Source organism: Bombus huntii, chromosome 10 (assembly GCF_024542735.1).
Source record: "Bombus huntii isolate Logan2020A chromosome 10, iyBomHunt1.1, whole genome shotgun sequence".
NCBI lineage: Eukaryota > Metazoa > Arthropoda > Insecta > Hymenoptera > Apidae > Bombus > Bombus huntii.
The window spans coordinates 7,292,766-7,317,663 of record NC_066247.1 but is presented as its reverse complement, the minus strand read 5'-3'; the positions used below and the strand labels follow the sequence as shown (position 1 = coordinate 7,317,663).

Here is a 24,898-nt window from a genome sequence, read left to right as displayed (position 1 = left end):
TTGTATGACTCCGCTTCCTAGAATATTCCAATTGATTACAATAGATATACGATCGATTACGACTCATTGTTCGAAGATATATCTACGAGCCGCGAAATTCTTCTTATCTTGCATTAAATAAACGAAGAAGGTACAAGATAATGGACAGAACTTCGCAAGAATAATACAGAAGCAAATATCGAATTTTCTTTCGTAATTTTATACTTTGGCAGTCGTTTTTATTTCTCTGGAATTAAAAATCCTTTCATAGACGCGATCATTTATTTTTTGAGGAATATCTTCTCTTCTTTTAACGCATCGCAACATTTATATCAGAATCGTGACGTATCGAAGTTTAATTATAATTCTGACGTTAAAATCGTTTCAACCGATTCATCGTTTTAAAGTTCAAAGATATAGCTGCTATTCATGCAATTATTTTTATCTTACATTGAGTAGATGAAATAACAAATTAAATAGAGAAGGAAGGTAAAAACGGCGAATAAAATTCTAGAAAAATAGCTGAACCGAATACCGAATTTTTTCCATTGACTTTATACTTTCGCAATCATTTTCCTTTCTCTGATACTAAATATCGCTACGTGAACGTGATCGTTTGTTTCTGCTAAAATCTTTGCATTTCGATTAAAGAAGCGTAATTATAACTCTGGCGTTAAAATCTTCCCAGGAGAATTTACATTTTAATCTTCTTTCCTTCTTCCTTTTTATCTTATTATCGTTATTATTTTTTTCAATTTAGAAGAAATTGGACACCGTGTAATCCAACGACTACGCCACTGTCGACCTGTATCGATGTGTACACCGTGCCGTTGCAATTACGCTCTCGAGTGCATCGAACCCGTGTAGGTGAAAGTGAACCAAAGCGGTTCTCGTACGTTCGTTCGTTCGCTGAGGAGAGCTCGCTTCTTTGTTAAAACATCGGTCCAAAGGTTAAAGTCGAAAACCAACGTCGCTACAATGACGGATCATCGTCATTTTCGTTTGGATCCACGTGAATCGATTTCTAAGAAATCGTACTATGTCGCTAGAAAACGTACTTGTTTCACCATAGCGTTCAAGGATGAAAGAAAAGATGGATAACTCTCTTTTACGTCTTATAAATGTGTTCTGTATGTTTCTCATAAATTTATCACAAGCGTTTCTTACTTAATGTTTATATATTTTTCCAGGTCTCGTTGTCTTCGGTGCAATAATCTTTCTCTCAAAAATCGAGATACAAATTTGACGTTCGTCTATATTTCAAATAATTTTCACGTGGACGAATCTTTCCTAAATTATTACGTTCACCGAGTTTCGAATGGCGCGTTTCATCGCGGAAAATAGGAATTAATGAAAATTATGGGGAATCGAGAGGAGTTTCGAATATTTGTACGCGAGAGGTTGTTTGTTCGGATATTTTTACGAACGACGAGAACGAGTTGTGAATCGACGCACGAGTTTAAAACGCCTCGTTGCGTCGGTATCGATGAAATTTAACGGAGAATACGCGGAACGTTTCGCGGGGATATGATCGAAGAGAGGTTTCATTTGCCTTTTCTCCACGAAATGAACTACGTTACGTTAGCCATCTGTGATTAATATCGTTCGAGTGACTCGTGTAGCTGTATTTACAGAATTTATTAATTTCGTCGTTAGTCTCTTCGGGATCTTTCTCGTTCCTAGAATTATTCGAGTCTTTGCTTTCAACGAATTTGTTCATCCGAATTATCGGGATAATTCTTTGTTACACGAGTACGTGATTTGTAGCGTATTATATGACAGGCATTATGCTGAAATCCACAGAAATCGTCGTGACGAAGCGTTGCAACCAAAGACATAAAGACTCGGTTACAAAATTTAAGCGTGCAACAATACGAATTTTTATTATAATTTTAAACACACGGTATTCCTTACGAAGCTTACACACGGGATACGCGATATCTCTTGAAAGTTTTTAATAATTTTTAACGACCTTTCGCGTCTACGTATTTCATTTTTCATTTATAGAGCTGTAATATCTACGAACAGTGTACACTGTATCCACTTTTTAAAGTAGAATTATCCGCTTTTAAACAAACTTTCGAGCAATCGAAGGCAAGAAAGTATATGTTTTAGCGAATGATCCATAATTATACTTTTACTTCATAGCGTCTACCTCTTTAGACGGTGAATGGTCACGAACGACTATATAGTCATTTTCTGCAGATAGCTGTTTGTTAGTGACTACATGTGACTATAGTTATCGTTCTTACGTAACGTTCCTGCGGTAGATCCGACCACTAAAAGTGATTCTAATTGCTTCTACATATACGCTAATTGTTTAGCGATAAACGCGTGGTATAACAGTTATCACCTACCTTGAATGAAAATTGGTCATTAAGTAGAATTAATTACGATTATTTTCGCATGTCATTCGTTCGAAATAAAGAACGATACAAGAGGACAAATACGAAATATATTTTTGAAATTTTCTTTCCTTAAATCGACAAATCTTTCTTCCGAACGCTTCTCCAGAAATGAAACGTCTTCTCAGAATTATTTTCTCCGTGTTACATCAAACGAAACTTCGAAACCCGCGCGCTTACGACCTCCCTTGGCATCTGTTAAGCACGTGTTCCAAAGGCTGAAATAAACCTGACAATTTCAGCGGCAAACACGGTTTCCAGTGCCTCGTAAGAGGTACACCACCTAATATTCGAAGTCGAAGTACAACCTTATCGCTGAATGAGTCCGCGAAGCAGTAAAAAAATAAAAGGGAACGTAACAGACTTTTCAGCAGCACTGATTTCGATGCAACGTTTGTTGGTCGAAGCGGTTGGCGTTGTATTCTGAGTCTCGCGACAAAAGACGCAATAACTCCGTTAAAAGTCCACGACATTAGCTTATGAAAGACGTAATATTCGGTTAACAAGTTTTCCAAGCGAAGAAACCGCCGAGTTACGTCATTGGTTAATCGAAGGAAATTGTCACAGGCTTAAACCGGTGCTCGTAATTATTCGACCGATTCTACGCGTCAACAACCAACAGATTACTTTTTCTTTTCTTCAGGGTTTAGACAATTTATCGATAAAATTACAAGGGAAAGGAGAATAAAAGATTTTATAAAAATTGATCGCAAACAATTTCGCACTGGGATTTTTTATCTTTATCTAATTTTTTTTTGCTTCAATTTTAGCGTCTTTTATATCGAATATCCGTCGACTATTCGATCCCTTAATCTCCAAGTATGCAAAATTCAAGTATCTTTTGGTATTTGGAATGTTTGCAATCTCGAAATGAAACACATTCACTTAATCTACAACTACGGACATAGCCCGTAGTACGATGATCGAACCAAACGTAAATATTACGGGCATAGGCCATAGTACGGCAATCGGGCCAAATATAATATACAGGGTATAAATATAATATACAGAAAATATAGAATAAAAATTAAAAAAAAATTTTTTTTTTTAATTTTTCCATCGAGACAACGATCTACAGTGAGATCCGTTATAACGAGACATGATAAAGTGCACGCGTACCGAGCGAAAATTCAAAGTCGATTTTCTGGAAAACAAAGCCTCAAACGAAAAATTTGTATTCTATATTTTCGATTCCTTTTTTCGCGTAGAATCATCCCCTTTCCGCTTGTACCACTAGTTACCAACCACCCTGTATAATATAATATATAATAACTTGTTTACGTTTTCGGCCTAAAATTCTCGAACGTAAATCGTAGGTTAAGGGGTTAATGTAGTAAATTATCTAACTTTTCTACAAATATAATATTTCTGACGAATATTTCCAAAGGATCAAAGACATATCGAAGATCGTGAAAAAATAAATCGTATAAAATTGAAACGATGTTTCATATTTGTTTCTCGTATTTATAAATATTTTAAGTATTGCTAAATATCCAAGTGTGCGAGACCTGAATAGAAGGCAGACCGATGTTCTATATATAAAATTGAAAAGTTACAGACTTATGCTGTTTCGGAATTCGTGTCCTCGCTTCTACACTTAATCGATAAAAACGTTGGCATAAATTATGCTACGCCGTTGAACTTTCTGTACGTGGACGTGGACAGTTTTACGTATGTATATCCTGGATCCAAGAATAATTCACCTTTTAAGTTCCACCCCTAATTTTCCTCATGCCCTGTTAGATACTCGGGCCGAAGGAGATGGGGCGACACCTAAACGCAATTAAATTCGCCCGATCGAGCAGCCAAGTCACCGCGAATTCTCCAATTAGGGTAAATGTATTTATCAAAGGGAACGCGTCGCGGCCGTGCATTAATCTTCTAATCCGGACAATGACGCACGTACAAATATCGGCACAAAGAGAGGACGCTACCACTTCTCGCTTAATCGTAATTAAGCACCACTCGTCCGCCTCGATCGATTCTTGCCGACCGTTATGGCGCTGGCGGACCTTCATCCCTGCGATCGAATCTTATCGACATTTTCCGTTACAACTTCTTCGGCCCTTCAGTATTTTTAGAATTTCCGAAGGCTTTTTTTTTAGTACGACGTACTGAAAGTCATGGAATAATATTGGACAACTCGTAGACATCTTTTATCAATATATTACGCGTGTCATAGGAAACATTCTGAAATTTCATTAGCATTTTTGTATAAAACATGTGGACGAAATTTGGTATACAGCACGGTCATGAAAGCTTCCTGTGATAAATGTTCCAATATTTTCGTTCGCTACCTAACGTAGTACGGAAATAAGTTTAACGAATGTAAAAGGTTTTTAGCGTAATACAGTTCATAAATAAATCTCGTTCCATACGGGACACAGAAAATTTTACCGATTGTCATCGATGAAACAACAATCGTCCGCTTCAGTTCTTGCCTATACGTTCGTAACAGTGATCGATAAGCCACTATTATTCAGTACACATCGTTCGAACATTGACGTCAAAGGATGGACAGAGAACACGAACACGTTCGTACGAATCTAAGGAATGCGAAAGATATTTGGGAAGACACTCGTTGAACAAGGAGGAGCAATCGTAGAAATATCGAAACGTTTACTTTAAAAATTTCTTACGAATATATCGTGTGCTTTGCGCGAAACATTTTCAGATTTTCGATGCAATCACCTGTTGCCTACGACGAAGGAAAAAAATGATTTTCGAGAGTATGGCATGTACGTCAAAGGAAGAGAATGCTTGTATCTTCCGTTGCCAAGGCACGGAACGGAAAGCAGCTGCACGTATCTTATCATCGTCGACAAAAGGCGAAAAATAAAAGCGGACGGTCGATCGCAAGGGAACTCACGAGGAATCCGAAACAGGCCAGAGCCTTTCGTGTCTCGAAAGAACTCGACGCAGGTGCGAACCGGTGGACACGTGCACGTGCAACTATAAAATTTTTATGTTTCTAACGCGACCACCGAGACCAACAACCAGATACTGTCGTCTCGGAAACGATCGTGTCTATTTCGAGGGAACGCATTCTTTAACAATTCCTCGGCAACAAATTACATTTTTTGAAAAATTAATTAAATTCGATTCTTCGTAGAAAAGTGTGAAAAATATGGAAGAATTAGTAAGAAATTCTATTAACAAGTTAACTAAGAGTACTCACTCTTTGGAGAATTAGATTTATGGAAAATATAGATGACGAATTATTCCCTCGGTGGAGTACAAAGAGTGAGCTTTAATCAGGTTCCAGATCGAATATAAAAATCGCAATTTATCGATGAAACGACAAATACATAGATAAATAAAGAGACGTTCCAATAATGGAAGACGCCCGATGAAGAATTACAAACTTGTTGACTTCTCCTTTGGTTTCCACCTCCATAGTTCTGGTCTACGTTTCTTCCACTTAATTCTAGAGAAATTTATCTCGCAAATTGTTATTTCGCCTCGTAGAAAATATATCAAAAGTTGGACACTTTTAAATTTACAAATTGCTTCACCCTTGAGATACATAAATAAGCCTCGTAGAGGAAGATGCGATAAGTATCCGCGATATTTTTCCAGAATTCCGCAAACACCACGCGAGATTCCAGCTAACGAAACAAGAATGATGTACGAGGAAAACAGCGCAACAAGAGTGACAAATTTATAGCGCCGGGGTTTCCGACGAAAATTTTTCAAGCGTGGATTATAGATGAATCGACCCATAAGCATCGAGGACATCTTCATAACCGTACAATATCGAGCAATGACGTTTTTAAAGAGTTTGTCCGTTTTTATAGGCAACGCGAAACGACAAATAGTAAACGTCGTGTAACGAGGAAAATATTTTCGAGAAAAATTTTCGTGATAATACTTCAAATATAATTTTTTTAAAAATTGAAGAGCAGAAAAAGAGGAAAAATAAAAAGAATGGTATTAAGCATTATCTGAAAGCTTCCAAACTAACGTAGAGAAAGTATGAAGATTTTTAGTTTTCCTGTCGTCGAATTTATTTTCACAAAATCGAACGCTTCTTTTACTTCCGAATGGAATTACATTAAGTTACACCGAGAGACCAGGATACTTCGTTAAAAAATAATTCGAACTTATATTTCAAGTTATACTTACGCGACACGTTTTTATAAACCAAACATTAAACAATGCAAAAATTAGCATCGTGTGTTGAAAGCAAAATTATAATGATGATCAAACGATCATAATTAACACCAAATTTCTGTTTCTATAGTATTACGTACATAGATCGCATTATTCTAAAAATACAAGTCTCTAGAAATACGCTCAAATAAAATTCGATCGACAGAATCGATAACCTCAAAGAAAACTTCGATATCTTTCTCAAAAATCTCCATTCCTCAAACTACACCTTCCGTCGATACAAATTCCTGTTCTTATTAATTTTCTTCTTAACATTGCTTATGTCATTATTCATTATTATTATTAATATTCCCTACACAAATCGTTCCATCTCTTTCATTTCCAAAAGAAAAAAAAACGTATCTTCTCCTTAGAGGAACATTCGAATAGAACTCTTCAACATCGTCGTCGTCGAAAAACCTCGATTCGTTAAAATCACACTATTCGATCGATACGATGTTCTCGAAGAAAGCTAGATATTTTTTGAAGAAACTCGAGGAAGGAGGAGGTTTCAGGAGAGCGGCAGAAGGAAGTGGATGGTTGGCCCTTTATTTTGGATTACGCAGGATGTGTGGAGGTCTGGAGATCCTAATGAAGGCACGTGCTGGTACATACGTTGCGCGCTGGCCGAGCCAGCCAGCCTCCTTTGTCGACCGCGCGACACGTCGCCCCTTTGGACCAGCTAGACACAGTTTAATTAAGCGAAACCAGAGCGTTACGCCGGCCGTGTGTATGTACACGTGTCGGTGAACACCCACGCAACCCGTGTACACTTCTACTGCAGGCGGCAGCTGCACACGGCTCCGTCGTGGCGTCGCGGCGCGCTCACCCGTGCACCGTCGCGAGTTTAAATACACCCCTTAAACGCTCAACGTCTGCACTCAGATATCGCTACTCACTCTGCATTCCAGATTTTCGAGAATCTGGTCTCTAAGCTACCGGAGACTCGATTCGAGATTTTCCGTCTTACGTTACGGACTTTGAACTGTGCGTTTCAAGGTTCCAGTCGTAGGCTGTGAATCGTCGTTTCTCGATCGTGATCTTCTTCGTTCTTGATCCTTGACACGATTCTTCATCGACGACTTTTGATTTTCAAGCTTGAACGTTCGATTTTTCAATTAGCGATTCTTGATTTTGCTTGGTTCTCGACTCTTAAACGTCTATTCTCGATCGTAGACTCTTGGTACCTAGTCGGCGATTTTTAATTCTCGACCATCCTCGATCGTAGACTCATTCACGATCCTCGATTCTTGGGTGTCGATCTTCGATCTGTGATTCTTCATCCTCGACTCTTGGCTCTTAATTCTCGGCTAGGAACTTTTTACAAACAAGAATTTTGTTTCACTCGAACTGTGAAAGTTTCATTGGTCGGTCATATTTAACCTAAATATTTCTAGCTGTGCAATTACACTCGTGACTTCTGTCGCATTTAAACGGATATATATACACATACGATTAAAAACGAATGAATAAATTATGTGTGTGAGAAGTTGGTATCTGGGTAATGAGATTTAGCGTGATGTAGCTTCGTTAATGAGATTTCGAAGCGGCGAGGTGTTAGGAGCTTAGATTCTCTTAACGAACTACGACGTCCGCTAATTTCGCATGGTTTAAGCTTTTATTGTTGCAAGTTAAAGAAACTTCGTACAAAAATTTCGGCTCGTTTCTTTATTTGTATCTTTACTGAATTTCCTGCCAACTCTATTATCAGTTTAAGTTCATAAGCTAACTTTCTCATCAAAGAATCTTCTAAGATAACAAAATTCTAAGCTGAAATACTTTTCGTACACCAAAAAATCTTCCAAAAATTCCCAACATCCCGCACTCTAGTAACTCCTTAGCTTTAAATCGACATCTTTCTCCGAAACTTTTCCCGCCACTACCAAAATCAAATTCGTCGCACGCTCCGTCACTTTCGAAACGTAGAGGCGAGCGTTTGCCAAAAGATTGCAAGTCAGCTCGGGCAATGTCGGTGGCGGCTCGGCCGTCTTGACCGAGTGAACGCCGTTTAATTAAGATAAAACGAAATTCTCCGGCCGACTCGTGTAGCTGGTCGTGTACAGAGCCACGAAGAGGAGGAACCTCTATTCGTGACCGGAACCGCGCGAAAGCGCCGCGCCTCTCTTCCACGTCCTTTCGCCTCTTCCCACCCCTTTCGCCTGCAACCCCCTTTACAACCCGTTTTGCGAGCTCGCTTTACGAATGGGCAAGTTTAAGCGAGGCGTAAGTTCGTACAAGTTGGCCTCAGCGACTCGAGTATCCGTCGTAATAAATTGCTAAGCCGTAGCTCCGGCAAGCCACTCTGCGAAACGTCCAATTAATCAGGGGATGTTAATTTCGGGTGGCGCGGCCGCTGTTCGAAGGGGATGGCGAGGCTGGACTGGGATTTTAAGCGAGCCCGATTGATTGCCGCCCTTTGATCGCCAATAATTATCACGACCAGTCGCTTCTACGGCTTATTAATCGATTTTCCCTTCCACTTCGTGAACGTCGTTGACGCGGATTCCATCTTCATCTTCCGAGAGGGATGAATGGAACTAAGGGATGCTCGGGGTGAACGAAGGTTTCCACGATGTTTGGATAAGAAAGTCTCGGTTGTGGCTGGTTTTTGGGGGGAAGATTAGGTGGGCAGAGTGTGAACGAAGGATGAATTGATATGGTATCGAATGATATGATAGAAAAGATGAGGCGAAGAAATGATAAAGGGTTGGTAAATGTTGCTGGTCGATATAAATTGCATCAACGAGAGCGAAGTTTTGCGGGGCACATTTATGGATGTTGCTATGATAGTCGACGCTGCAGAAAAATAAATATATTATGTCTTTTTTTTACAATAAAGAAATTGTTAGAAGTCTTATTGATCTGCAGGCCCAATGGGACTAGCGTGGTAAGGGAAGCAACAGTTTATCAGTATCGAGCCATGTCATTCGTTACAGTCATTTTTATTACATTGTACAGTGCAGTCTCGTTTAATCGAATATTATCGAATAATATTACAATATTATATAATAATATTACACCGAATAATATCGTCGATATAGCTTGAAATGTTTCGTTTCATCTTTCTGTTCTACTTGTCAAACAAGATCGTTTCTTACTAAACAATTAAATCTAACCAAGGTCTTACACCATCTTGCTATTAATTCAACGAGGGAGAAGCTTCTCGAGGCGTAAAAAATACGGCGGTAATTCGATTCTTTAAGGAAAGAAACAAGGAAGCGATCGGAATAAACTGAGGAGCGTCGCGGAAACGCGGGAAGAAGGAAGAAACGCGGGGATCAAGATTCCATGAAAAATCACCGCGTGCCTTCATGAATTATTAAACCGTTTTCCCGGCCATCCTGCGCCGCGTAATCGCACAGAATAATTTTCCCTTTTCTCGAGCCCGATACCAGAAGCAATACACCACCGGCATAGACTCGCGTGATGCTTTATCTCACCGCGGGGACGTGTTAAATCGAAATTATAAATCGCGAAAAATGGCACGAAAATATCAGGCGACGATTTATTGGCCGGGGCGCACGCTCGCACGCGCCCAACTTCCTCGCGATAACGCTACGACACGCACTCGCGTGACCGGCACACTGTCTCAGAAAGCTCGCTGATGGATTCGATTACGCGACGCGGGAAACGCAGCGCAGGTCAAAGGAAAATCGGAGAGATTCCAGTGAAATATATCGTGTTACACTCGTGGGACCAATCGTCACCAGGGAACCAACCGAAATCCTAAATTCGATAGGGTAAATTGATTTGAGAATTTAAAGCGGGACGAATATATTGTTTTCTGAGAATGTTTTGTTCAATCGAGATGAATTTGAGCTTTTAATTGACGCTCTATGTGGCTGGAGAGTTGGACTGTAGTTGGGGCAGGACGTTTGACAATTAGACGTTTTAATTATTATAAGTGTGGGACTTTATTTCTTGAAATGGTAACAGGCTCGAGTTGTTAGTTTGCTCCCTGATTAATAAAATGATTAAAAAAAAATACTACTAATCTTATCTTTATTCGTGGAATCACTCAAATTAAATACGAAATAAGGGAAAGTAACAACTGATACCGCGGAGATATAAGATAACGACGATAACAGGAAACGATTCGTGACACGGGCCATATTTAATAATACATTATACATAATACAAAATACAGAACACAGAACATAATTCGAAATTTCATTTTTCATTTGTCTGCGGAACGAGGCATCGAAAACATAAATATGAAAATGTTGTCGCGTTTCTCGACTTACTTTTGCACGTAGAATCACTACCCGATCGCTTGTACCATGATTTCGGAGACAGCCTGTACAGTGAGAGGAATTTCAGTATCACATTAGATAGAATTAAATGCCTTCCTTATTACATAGGCAGTAATTGCTTCTTTAACAAACTCGAGTAATTATGATATATTATATTCGATATAGAATACTACATATTATATTATATTAAATTTTGCTGCTTCCAATCGATTTCTCGTACAGTAGCGGAATGTAACTACGATCAGCAAAGTAAAAGTTAAACGTTTTAATTATCGTATACGAACGTAATAGCGCGTAATTATTTGGCAAGATTTGGTAAGAAGTATAAAACAGCTAAGACACGAAACAATTGTATTACTAATTTCGTTTTATTTTCCTTACCACTCGCAACAAATGTAATAAACAAACGCGATATGGACGATACACTTAGCTCTCGTATCTTGCAATCAACGGTACAATCGCGATACTGTTAAACGCCGAGAATCTTGAGACGCGATGTATGAATGTCGTTTCGTCGAACGAAGACTTACAGTCCCCGGGAAAACGTCGAAGTTAACGAACAAAGACCGTTCCCACGGAAGTAGCGCGGCCTGGAATGCCGCCGAACGACTTATGCCAGCCGACTACGAGAAAACGTAGAAGCCGATAATTAGTACATAAAAGCTGAAGCGTTACGGTAACACAGGCGGATAATGTCACTTACAAGGGTGAACGAACCAGAGTGCCTCGGCCAGACCAGACCAGACCATACGACACATTGCTTGTTTGTCTTGCTCCGGCGATTTCTTTTATCCGATCGAATTATCTACGTTCGAGAGCGTACGGAACATAACAACCGAACAAATGCCCGTGTTTTCGCGTTCCTATTGCGCGTGCCATCGTTGAAATTCTAATCGACTTTCGTCGTTGTACGGATTGTATTGTGCGCGATACGTAGCGAGCAAAGTGTTCGACATTGGTTGTTCATTGGGAATACGTTTTCTTGGATTTTCTTTCTTCGCGAGTGCAACGTGGATATGTGTAGGTGAAGTGGAATTGATTTGTAAGAAAAACGTGGAAGAAAACGTGTACAGTCGGGGATAAAAGTGAGCGGACAGGTAGAGGAAACATGGAATCGACGAAGTTTCGTCGAATTAACACGTTACATGAGTATCGAAGTTTTATTTATTACACGTTCCCGTAGTTCATGTATTATTTAACGAATAATTCGAAATAATTAGATCGTCGTGTAAAGATTCTTCCACCACTATCTGTCCTCTTACTTTCGTTGCTGACTGTATCACCTGGAATGTAACAACGTTCTAAACTGTGAAGCGTGGAAATTAATTGCCTTTATTAAAATAAATTTTCTCATTATCCAACGACTTTGTTTTTCAATCGATTCTACTTTATAAATACCAAAGTGAAATTTGTTTTCTGGGTCATACGAGTTGTAAAACAAGTTTTCATTGAGTTGCAACCGAGTTTTCGCTTAACAACTGTTCCACTTCCTCGTCTTTAAATTATTTTGCTTGCCGGTAACGTTCTTCGTCAGATCGAATAGAGACGAAATGGAAAACAGAAGCACAGTGATAGAAAGGAGGCAATAGATGGAGAAAGGAATATGCAACAGGGACGAGGAGATGAATGTGCGATAGAATAGTCGGGAAGGGGTTGATGCAGATAGGAGAGAAGGGGCGGAGAAGTTACGAGGCTGTTTACAGGCGGCTGTTAAACCGATCTAACTCATGGCCGGCCAATGCACTCGCTGCAACCGCGGCGACGGCGTTCGCATGTTGCCCGATACAGTTCGTCTCAAAATTAATTCTTTTCCTCTTTCCTTTTTCCTTTCGTTTTTCCGCGACAGCTATATTTCCTAAACGGCTGTTACGAAGTATGACTAAATATGCAAATTGCTGGTACTTCGCATCTGAACGATGTACAAAAATGAAAAAAAGAGATGCATATATGCGTAGCCTGTGTCGGTAAAGTAGTAACTGAACGCATGTATAGTTCATTGAATATTTAACGATCTCATTTAAACAATTTTATGGTCGACTAGAGTGCATAGAGTCTATTTTCGAAATGCCTTTGAGGTCAACAGCAGTACATAGTACAATAAATACGTATACGTGTGTTATATTAGTCGTAGAAACGAAAGGATTAATATGGGATATTTGTTAATATCTTCTTACGATAAAATTTGTGACGTATCTGTCATTTTCTATGTAGAATCGTTGAATATTATTTTTTTTAGATTTTCGATAGTGTCGGTGTCTGGTGTTACAATTTTATTTCTCCAAGTCGGAAGCGTTTGCGACATATGTTGCTAGCTGGAAACGTTAATTCATCAACGTTTATTAACATCTTCGTTAATCTTTCTATCCTCGAATACTAGACGTTAGAATATATCGAAGATAATGTTTGAGATAAGTTCCGAGACGGAAATTCTTACCTAGAATTCTAAATCGCGACATAGGAATACAGAGATTAGTCTGTGAAATAAATGGACGATTGAATTCATGATACTTTGCATGTGAAACTTCCAACGAGAATACGTGGAATCTTAAACGATTTAATAAATTCTCAAAGAGGCAAAACCTGAAGATACGAAGCACAAAGCGAAACCACGTGGATTCGACGTCGAATATTCCATCAGACCATTCGAACGATCTTCGCTATTCTCTGGATGTTCGCCAGTCGGAGGCAAGCATCGCGAATTAATAATCGACGGTGAAAACGTTAATGATAACCACGCGTCGCGTCTCTTACCTTCGTCTAGGACCTAGACTCTAACCTGAGCCCTTTGAACACACAGCCAGGTACTCTCGACTTGGTCTTCACGAAGCACACCCGCTGACTTCGACACGAGAATTCCGCGCGAAGTATTTATTCATCAGGCTCTGGTACGCCTAACAGGCGGGACAGGAATTTCATAATGCCGGTGTCACACGGTCGTATCGATTGGAGGGCCGACCCGTGCTTCCCGGACTCTCGGCCCGCGGCAAAAATGTTGCATCGAGCTGCTCCGTCGAGAAAGGATGTCAAAGAATGATGAGGTTGATAGCATGGGAACGACGAGAATTTCTGACGTGGCTGCTGGCTGTTCCAGATAGAACAGAGAGAGAGAGAGAGAGAGAGAGAGAGAAGGATTATCGTGCTTCTCGTATTTTCCTCGTGTCCGATGAAGGTAGATCGCTGCTTTTGTTCGAATCTGTGGATTCTTATTTGGAGGATCTTTTGCTTAATTGTAAGTTTTACGTTAGGATCACTTTAAGTTTGTATAAATATCGAGAGACGAGAGGTCTTGTTGGTTATAAATTTTGATTCGTGCGATTAATGTGCACGCACGCTAAATATTTGCGAAATCGAAGAACGTTTCTGTCTAAATGTTTATGGATATCGGTGTGTGTAGATGATAGTGAGGAAATATTCAAGACAATCTAATAATAAGACGGTTTTGTATCTTGATGAAACGTTGCATACGTGTAGATAGTTGGTTAACTATCGGATTGTTTCATAAGTTATGGTAGTCTTGAAGTAACTTTCGAAGAATCTTCAGAAAACTTGGCGTTCGATGCAGCTGACTACATCGTTCTTGTCAGAATCATGGATATGAGTTTGCAAGACCTTGTAACGCCAATTTGAGTACTACCATACGGTTCTCCAATTATCCTCAAACGACTTTGCATATCCTTATATGACTTTTAGACCATCTTTATGCCATCGATCATAAAACTTTGATTGATCCTGAAGCTACCTTAAACATTCTTCAGCTTATTTGGAATTACGTACAAGCGACTAAAAACTATCGATTCCTTTCTTGTCTGAAGTTTCGTGATACGGCCACGATATTAGACCGAACGATCACTTTCAATATACGGTGGCGAACAGTTTAGAGGTAATCGAGCGGGTATTCGCGCGCGTACACGAGTTGTTGGAGCGTGACGCTCTCGAGAAGAGGAACAGGTAAAAATAAAGGCTGGGAAAAGCGTGGAAAAACAGCGAACGGGGGTGAATTCTGGCGAACGGGCCGCGTATAAGGGCGGCCGGCCTCTTTTAATAATTCAAACGAACCGATTACACGTTCCTTCTCATGGCAACAGCGCGTGGACCTAGTTAGAGGAGGATTACGGGACGCCGCGCCGGAGCGTTCGGTTTTCAAGCCGGCTGCTGCGCCTTTAAGCCGCTTACACTTTCGCCTCTGATGCACATCCACGTCCGAGTTTGCTTCTCTCTCTCTCTCTCTCTTTCTCTTTCTCTCCTCCCCCCTCTCTCTATGTATGTCACTATTTTTACGCGATCGCTAATTTTCCATTCGTTGTAATTTACGCAACTTTCCATTACAGAAAAGGATTTTTCTTCGGGCAAACAATCCCATTATTTTCAAATACTTGGTATGAAAGAATTTAAGTATCTTTTTTTTTTTAATGCTTAATTTAGGTAAGCTTGGCACGGATAATTATTCTGTAGTGAAAAGATGGTAGAATAAAAAGAATCCCTGGTTTAGTTTTACGTAAGAGTAAATTAATTTTCAGTTTAATTAAATTCCTCTTGAAGCCTTTAGAATTTCTGAAAGTATGCCTGGATCACAAGGTCAACGTCTTTTTTATCTTTTTGTTACGGAACGTGAAAAAATTAAATGTTTTATTTTCTTTCTCGAGTAAATGAATAAGAATTCACTCAGTTGCACAGTTTCCACGTCTTCTTTTTCTCGACGGTATTTTTTTTATATTTGACTAATGTCGTTGAATCGTAGGATCGTTACCATATAGGCAATGTACGATAGCTTTTATCTCATTTCCTCAAGGAAAGTTTAATGGTTTTAACTCGATTTTTACGGACGAAAGAACCACTGTCGTGTCGGATAATCGAGTGCCTGGAATCGAGTGCTTGTCGCGAGTTTACGCGATACGACTCGATGCTTGTACATAATTAATTTCGGCCGTTGTTACCGTGTGATTTAGTGGCCTCCGGTGACTGTGGCTGGCCGAGCTGTAAAACTAATTGCAATTAATCGTAATTACTGTGCGCTGTTATTGGCGAGTTTTTGATCGCACTTCTTTGTCTTCGTTTCGATGAGATTTCCGAGAAAAAGGATTGGTTTAGAATCAGGCTGATACGATATTCATTAGATTGTTACGATCATTACTTTGATTGATTTTTTATATCATTTTAAAATACTTGCAAATTAATGTCTAAAACGTTGTAAAGTTAAATATTTTAGAAGTTCACATTGCTCTAAGCAATTGTTTTTCGATGCAATTTCAAAAAGGAAATATAACTTCTACTGAAGCGTGTCTGACCATTGATTGTCTGATTTCCCTTAGCTGCTTTGCTTCGAAGCTGACCGAAACGATTATTTTCTCGATAAATCGTATTACGACGTACATCGTTACGATATTTGACATACCGAAAATGATGCACTAAATTACCTAATCTTTTATTTTAAACTTTTCGTTATTCTATGCATCGTTACTTTGGTTGGTATATTTAGAAATTTATTTATCATCCACGTTAATTATTTAAATTATTTAAAAGGAGTTAAGGAAAAATCAGGAAGTCCATCGTGGAAACTATTGATCGGTGCAAAAGCGGTTTGGTCAACGTTCGTCTGAGAAAATCCGATGGCCACATCTCTGGAAATTGAATATCTTATGGCTGGATCGATAACCGGTTGACGCGTCCGAAACTCGCAGTACCTTCGACGGACAGTGTCTTCGTCTGGGAATAAAAAAATTTAATCAAGCATTTCGACCGTTTTGCGAGAGCGGAAAATTCCGACGAAATGAATTTATGGTCTATCGGAGAATCGAGTAAGGCGATGATTACGAGTTCGGCCGGCTATTCAATGAAAAATTTTTGCTCGCTTCGAGTTCGTCTTCGTTCGATAATTTAAGTAAAGTTTCACCAAATTGCAAAATAAGATGTAACTAGAAGATAATTCCTGTTGGACGTTCACAAGGGAACATACTTTGTGGAAGTTAGTTAATGAGAGTAGGAAAGATTTCATGTCTCGCGACTTTATCAGGAGAATAAAAATTGCATTCTCACAACTTTGATGTGACGGTTAATATTTTTAAAGAAGGCTTAATATAAGATGAACTTCAGCTTTAGAAAATATCCTTTCAGCGAGATGATAAATGTCCCAGAACGTAATCCAATTTGTAAATTACACGTAAATTACAATACTCCGTTTCAACGTCCGCTGTAAATATCTCAAATTCCAAAAAATGCAAAACTCTACTTAAAACGAAACAAGAAATTACATTCACAATGATTATATTTAAATTGCAAGTCTCCATCTCGTACTCTCCAACGCAACAGTTTTAATTGTCAAAGATTAAAAAAAAAAAAAAACAGCGAACTTTATTTCAAACAAAACGAAAGGAGCATCATATTACAACCATAATAATTATACGTAAATCACAGTACTGCCATTACTAGAACGCAAGAACGTTGAACCAGGTTCCGGAACTGGTGGCGAAACTAGCTTTCGTTGGCGCGTCGTCGTCGCTTAAACGCAGAAGCCCTTCTCCTAAATGGCCGTGCATAACGCGTTTCGCGTCCAGAATGCATCCATCCAAGCCCGGAAACCGTCCACTCCGCGGCCCGCGAGACATAATACCGTTTGATGACGTCATTAAGCCGGAGCCAGCTTATTGTTTCTCGTAAAACGTACGTGCAAACGCGGTTGTGCGCGTCTCCAGACGTCTTTGCCTGGCCCGTTTCGTCGCCCGATGGCGAACAACGTCGCTGTCCTGAGAACCCCGACGTCGGCGGCGTCTCCATTTTCCTCGGCGGAACAATAAACCGGGCATAAACTTATAATTAAATGGCTGTAATGGCGCGTGTTTGCCACACGTGACGCGCCTCCAACTTATTATTGTCGGACGCTCGAAATAAATCTTCGCGTCTCCGACCGTTCAATACATCTTCGTAGTTCCTTTCCGTGGAACTTGAGGGCAGTATCTTCTGGCCGATGGCGTATCTTTGTGTTTTAACGTTGATTTGGATTTCATAGTTATTTTAATTTTATTGCCTCTCGCGTATTCCAACGTTTTTTATGAATCAATTAATTCCGAAACGGGAAAACACTCGAAGAGATAAAAACGTGAATACAAAGCGAGAACAGCGGCACTAAGATACGAGATAAGAAACTCGCAAATGCAAAATTTCTACTTACAAATTCAAGCAAATTCATCCTAACCCTGCTACGGTTCTCGAATTTGTATATCGCAATCTCGCTCTGGTTCTTACGAACGAATAAGAATACTTCCAACGTAAAATCGCGAAGAGAAATCGCGCGCGTCGATGGCAATTCTTTCGTATTTTCCTGAAACGTGGCACGCTTTTCGAAAAGCGTTGAAAAACGCTGCGTTGCGTCGAAAATGCCCAAAAGGACGCAGCAGGATTTAATCTCAAAACTTGCTCGTCGATATATAAAACGCTTGCAACCTTAAACCCTTGCGGGGAAATAATTCAAACTGCGCCGATAATCGAATCAGTCGACCGATATCTTTTCGCCGTACGAGATCTCTGCAAGAGTGGAAAAAAAAAAGAGAAAAGGATCAGCCCTTTTCCACCTGGCTCGGTGCAAGCCATTCTCGGGCCGAATGGAAATAATTGCCCGCTTTGGTATTCCGGCTGTATGTTTATCGCGCGATTCGTTTGGCTAATGGGCCATGATGGCCGCGATAATCGGCATCTTATCGGTTTCTTCCGGACACTTTCGCGGCGAGCGACTCTCTGCACGAGGTCGGCGTGCCGTGGGGACGCGCCATGGGGATTCCCCCGTTCAATTTCGCCGTCTGTTTGCCGGCTGGATTCCGCTCCATTCGTCGCTGGCCGGTCTACGTGACGCGAAAAACGAATGCCACCCCGCGGTTTTCCCGTGGCCCGTGGGTAATTCGAAAACCTCCGGACAAGACGAATCGAGGCCGCGTGAAATTGCTCCGCGTTGGTCAGACTACCATAGCTTTACTGTCGGAGTTTCGAGAGATAACGTAAGATGGGTTGGCTGCTTGATTCCGCGAGGGTGGGTTTAACGGTACCGTGTAATTGGTGGCGCAGTTGCATCTATTTATTTACGTGGCAGATAAATATTGCTAATTAGTTCGTGTAACTGACTTCAATGTTATTTATAATGTACTCCGTCATGGTGAATCCATAAATAGGCTATGGATTTTTATGCATTTATGGGAAATTCGAAGACGTGGAGATATGCACATAGCACATAATACGCAAAAGTATACGAAATAGCAGAGCGTCCTTTATGAGATTTAAAAGATCTTTTTCTCGAATTGTATTTATAGAAGTATGAACTTTCGTAGAAACTTGTACCCTAGACGTAAGTATCAGGGCATTTATTTGTTACATTTATTAGAAAACGCTAGAAAATTCTGTTTTATTTGGTATTTTATATTATAAGGCACATACAATGCGAATGAAATACGAGGGGGACATCATTAGAGGAACAGTGGTAGAAAATTATAATATATTCTATTAGCCATAAGATAGAATAAGGACGTACAATCGTTACATTTATTGGAAAATGCTAACAAATTCTGTGTTATTCAGTATTTCACATTACAAGGTATATACGACCCGAATGAAATAGGAGCGAGACTCAGAGGGACAATGGTAGGAGATTAGGGTATATACCATCAGCCATAAGTAGTATAAAGACGTACACTCGTTACATTTATTGGAGAGCTGTAACAAATTTCACTTCGTGCTGTGCGATAAAAGTGAAAAATTACTACGGACGTATTAATTGATTATTAATGGACTATAATCTTCTTATAAAATATATATTATTCATGTGTAATAGAATTACATTTTTTTCATCTATATTCGCTGCTTCTGTGGATGGTTTAAAGTATGGGAAATTTTAAGGATCGAAAGAAAATTACTATAATAAGCAAATTAATAAAGTCTGGATATTAAGATCTCTAATTAAGATTAAGTGTTCGCTATAATTCGACCATCAAACGTATAACGTGGCTCGAGATTACAGATTGTTATATTAGGATCGTATTAAAATTATATTTCCTATAATAGTTTCGCAGAAATGAAATTTACGTAAATCCTGTACGAGATGTGAAAATTTAAGAATCTTATTTTTTATAAATCAAAATCAGAGAAATCGTTGTACACGGTATATTAAATGTTTAATTGGATTTTTGTTACAGGAGGGCACACCTCAGAAATTGCCTCGAAAAGTTGAAGGTGTTGGTTCCGTTAGGTCCTGAAACCTCAAGACACACCACGTTGGGTCTCTTGACCAAGGCCAAGCGTTTTATCAAGGTAACACTGCGAATTTATTATCGTAATTCGTACCGTCAAAAACGAAGGTTCATTTTATTTACACATTTTACGATTTACTACTTTTAAATCAATAGTTTCAAACATTTTACCATTTATGCTGTTAAATCGATCATTGCACACATTTTACAACCTGTACATTCTCCCAAATCGCGGCAGATCAGATCGATTTCTTAAAAGAACACATTCTCGCGTCGTTTCCGCCCCAAAAGCTCAATTGCTTCAACTTCCAAATCACAAAATGTCTCGATAATCGTTGATCACGCTAGTTGAACACTAAAGTCATTCGAATCTCTCCGCATCGTACGACGCTCTTCCGCTCGACCGCGAAATCCTCGTCAATGAAACGCATTATTCTTCCCGACGATCTTCCGCCTCTACCTAATCTCCGCGAAGCAAGTTCGTGCAAACAAATACACCAAAATTGCCCATAAAACTGTGCGGGAGGCGGGGTACGGGTGGTTTGAATATTTCATGCGGTGTTCCGCGAAGAAGCCGCGGTTCGCGAGAATCAACGAGCAAGAAGCACTTACGGAAAACATCAAGCTGCTTCTCCGCTGTATCTATGCATCTTCGCCTACACACCAGTCGAAAAGAAAGAGAAAAAAGCCAAGTAAAAAGAAAGGAGGGAAGACAAGAAAGTGGGTATGGGGGGGGATGGGAAGGGAGGAGAGATTTCTGGGTGGAAAGGGGGTCGGGTAATTAGCAAGAAAGATGGCGGAAAAGATGGCCGAGTGTGAAAAGAATCGCGGTCGAGCACGGTCGATAAAGAAGAGAGATAGAATGAAAGAAGTCCAGGGGCGGACAAATAAAGTATTACACCGGTCGTCTAGTCTCTACGAAATACGAACGAGATGCGCCCCTTTTGCCTTACCCTTAGGTGTTCGGTCTTTTTCCATCGTTAGAAACCAGCCTGTTCTTCGTTTCCTCTCTTTCGTCTCTTCGACTCCTCGTTTCTACGATTTTACTCTTTGTCTTTGGTTTCTTCGCTTTTTGCAGTTTGCCCCTTCAATTTTTGTTCGTTTCTTCGACTTTTTTCTGCTCTTAGATTCTCCTTCCTTCCTTTCACTTTAGTTTTCACGTTTGATTTCTTTGCTCTTTCCAGTTTCACTCTTCAATCCCTTCCCTTTCCTTCGTTCTCTGCCCTCGACACTCTTCGTTTTTTCGTCTACTCTTATCTTGCTCCACGATCCATCTTTTTCCTCCCTCTTTCCTCCTTTTCTTTGATTTTATTCTTCGTTCTTGGAGTTTGACTCGCAGATTCTCCTTCTTCTTTGTTTGATATCAATTTAGTCGATAGCTGACTTGGTTTTGTCTCTTTCCTTCGTTGCTGGCTCGACGATAAATCGCGGCGTTAACGAGCGACTGGCCTTAGATCGCTAATTAGTAAATTTCACCGTTTGAACGATATATATATATATATATATATATATATATATATATATATATATATATATATATATATATATATATATATATATGTAGGTACCTATAGGTTTGTTGCAGCTTTCGATAGGTCGGATTTTAATGTGTACGCGATCCGGGTTTCGTGATATGTCAGGTTTATACCAACTAGCAGGGAAGGCTCTTTTGGTTGGTGAACGTGTATAGGTCTGCCGTGAGACGTAATCGATAGCATGGGAAGCTACAATCGTTGATCGTGGGACTGGAGACAGTGGGGTTTTAATAATTGATATATTTTATTGAAGCAAGATATCTCCTGTACTTTGCGTAAGAAAGTTGATAGGAACTGCTTGGTGCAATTCAAGAGTCTATTCGATACATCAGGGACACGCGTTCCACTGATATTAATTTTAAAATATACAAGGTGTCTCATATCACCGACACAAATTATAGCTATAAATCAACCGAAGATAAGGTAAAACCAAGGATGAACTAAAGAAATATATCGAATGAACATATTTTACTATATTTTGAACGATTTTCTAAATTCCCTAGGTTTCAAGAACTTGTTCAATGCTACCGTATTCTTTCGCTCATTTTCGACACATTGCCTGAAAGAATATTTTAAATCCGAAGAAAATGTGCAAAAATTCCAGTTGATTCGTATAATTCCTATATTTACAAATTTCATATTGAACATTGTTAAAACATTACACACATTTCCCGTTTATTGAAACGAGATCAAGATCGAAATAATTAAAATAAATATTTGAGGATCGTACTGCAGGTTAATTCTGTGATATTACTCAACCAGTTAATTAAGCCAGGTCAACGTTAACGCAAATATTCCACTCGAAACAAAGGTTCCACGTGGGTGGAATATTTGCGCAAAAGCACAAAGAAAAAATGGACAAGTCGTACGCATTACCGTGGATCGTTCTAGATGAAGGAGATCCGGGGACGTGGATCGACGCGAACAGAGAAGCGAGTGCAATAGCAATGGAGGACAGAGTGAAATCTTGGCGCGGATATCTAATGCACGGCCGCGTAATGTACAGGTACCTGCAGCGGCTTGGATTGATGTATACCGAGAATCTCCCACGCGGACTCTGTATGCATGGGCGAACGGTGGATACGCGCCGTTGCACGCTGTTCTCTGTGTAAACCGTGGCCTGCAGAGAGAAACGGAGCGACAGCGGTTGCGCGGGCAGACGGGAGACCAGGGAACATAGACAAACACGCGTGCATAGTCATAGGCGATGCACGCACGCACGCCACGCTGCACGCCATTGTGCTGGCCAGCCTGTAATTTACTAACTACGCATCCATTGTCCGTCGCCACTCTCTCCTCGCCGCGACACCTTAGCCAACCTTCCTCGTAAACCTCAAGGGGAATGTCTTGGTTTCTCTTTTGGCTCCTCTCGACCCGCGAAAGTTCTCGTTGCGTCTGTTCGCATTAGTTTTCTGTTGGATTTTCTGGTTGCTTCGATCGATGCGTTATTAGCGTTTACGTTGCAATTCCATTTATCGAAACTATGGTTTGGTTAAATGTACCGAGTGAATTTGCACTTATTTGGATGTGAAGTTGCATTGCGCGAAGGCAGAGAACACCACGTGCATGGACACGGCAGTTCGGTTAGTGTCCGACTGGTTGAACTCGTATCGACTGAATCTACTGATCCGAATGCGAAGCTCTATTATGCGAAGGAGAAATAATAGCAAGGAGAATTGGTGAATTGTAGTTGTATGACGAACCGTTTCTTATTGGCAGGTTTAAGTAAACCGAGAGTTGAGAGATTCGAGATCGAGTTAAATATGTTTCTGGGAAAAATTTGTATTGTGAAGTAGAATGAACGAAAGCAAGACTTTAGACGAGACTGTCTTCAGACTGAATATGTCTGATCGTGCCTTCAGATCTGTATGGGAATACAGCGAATAGATAAAGATCCAGGTTCTATGATATTCAAAACGGTACGAACTCTGCACTTTTCATTAAATAATTGGAAAAATCCTGCAGCGAACAGCGTACCACCTGTTTCCATTCTATCCTTCTCCCGCGAATATTTTTCCCCCTCCGTCTTTGTCTCTAACCGACCCCCTCTCGCCGTCTTCCTGTTCTTCTTTATTATTTTCTTCGCTAAGAAAGATTAAACCTCGCCCTATCGCATCCACCGTATCCTCACCTTTCACCCTCTTTCATCTTCCAACTATTTATCTTTCTCCTCTTATCTTCCTTCCCGTGTCACTTCCGCTCTCTTTTATTTAGGGCAATATTCCATCGCGAAAAAAGATCTTCTCCATTCTCGCGTCTCGATTCAATGTTTCTTTATTCTTTATTTCCTGTGAAATTCTTCCATTCTCTGTGAAGAGAATTTATTTTCTGTTTGTTTCCCGTTTTTTTGTTTAAATAATTAGTGTTGTATTATTTCTCTCTCTCTCTCTCTCTCTGCGTGTGTTTGCATGTTTCTACGTTTTTACGTTGTATGTTTCTGTGTTTTACGTTTGTAGAGTACTGAGCGAAATGGAATAATAAGATGATAAATATTCCTTGTGACGCGTAACCAGCACGATACAGCTGCATCGAGTACGATGCACCGGTGCAACGCACCGAAGCTCGCGGAAGAAGAAAAGTGGGACTGCGATTGCGTTAAGGAACACGACAATGGTTGGCTTCCGTTTCACGAATAATATCACGAGCCTCTGTAATAGAGGTGACAACGACTCAGCCGTTCTTGAAACGCTGTTTCAACTCTACGAACGATAGGAAGTCATATACTTTGAAACAATTATAATTCGAAAGATAATTAGTCGAATAATCGTTAGATGATGTGACCTCAAATATCGAATAGTTAACAATTTCCTATGTCACGATGATTTATTAAAAAATTTATCTTCCTTGGTTGCGTCACTCTCTTAGTAAATTAACAATACATGGTTATAGGCTAAACGAATAGATTTTGTTTAACATATTTTTCACGTTCATAAGATCGGAAGTGAATCTTTAAAAAAAAAGCATTCCCCTCCAAGAGGTGTTTTTTCATTTTTATTTCACTATCACGGCCTAATATTGGTTCTTATATTATGTTAGAATGTTTGTAAATTAGTATCTGAAATATTGCAAAATTACATATTTTAAACGTTCATACTTCTCTGAACAATTGTCGCTTGAAACAGCTTCGAATAAAGGGAATATCAAGACGCGTCTGATCATTGACTGTCCGATTCTCCTTATCTTCTTTGTTTCGCGTAGGCGGCTCGAACGCTTAGTTTCCAAATACACAAATTGTCTCAGACAATTTGTAGATTGCTGCGACCTTTGGTACGCAAAAAACAACGTTATAAATTATCTGATATTTTATTTCTAATTTTTCATTACTCTTTGCATCGCAAAGGTTACTT

At 39.8% G+C, this 24,898-nt stretch overlaps 1 protein-coding gene across 9 annotated transcripts in view; it reads left to right on the top strand.

The window, feature by feature from the left end:
• The window catches only part of LOC126869938 (max dimerization protein 1-like), a 231,172-nt gene that overhangs the window by 98,374 nt on the left and 107,900 nt on the right, over positions 1-24,898 (top strand). For all 9 annotated transcript variants that reach the window (XR_007691048.1, XM_050627172.1, XM_050627178.1 and 6 more), the window contains exon 5: positions 19,963-20,077. Coding sequence is in view for 8 of the 9 variants with exons in the window: in XM_050627172.1 (XP_050483129.1) it covers positions 19,963-20,077 (115 nt within the window). In the remaining variant the exon portion in view is untranslated. The remainder of the gene's footprint in view (positions 1-19,962; positions 20,078-24,898) is intronic.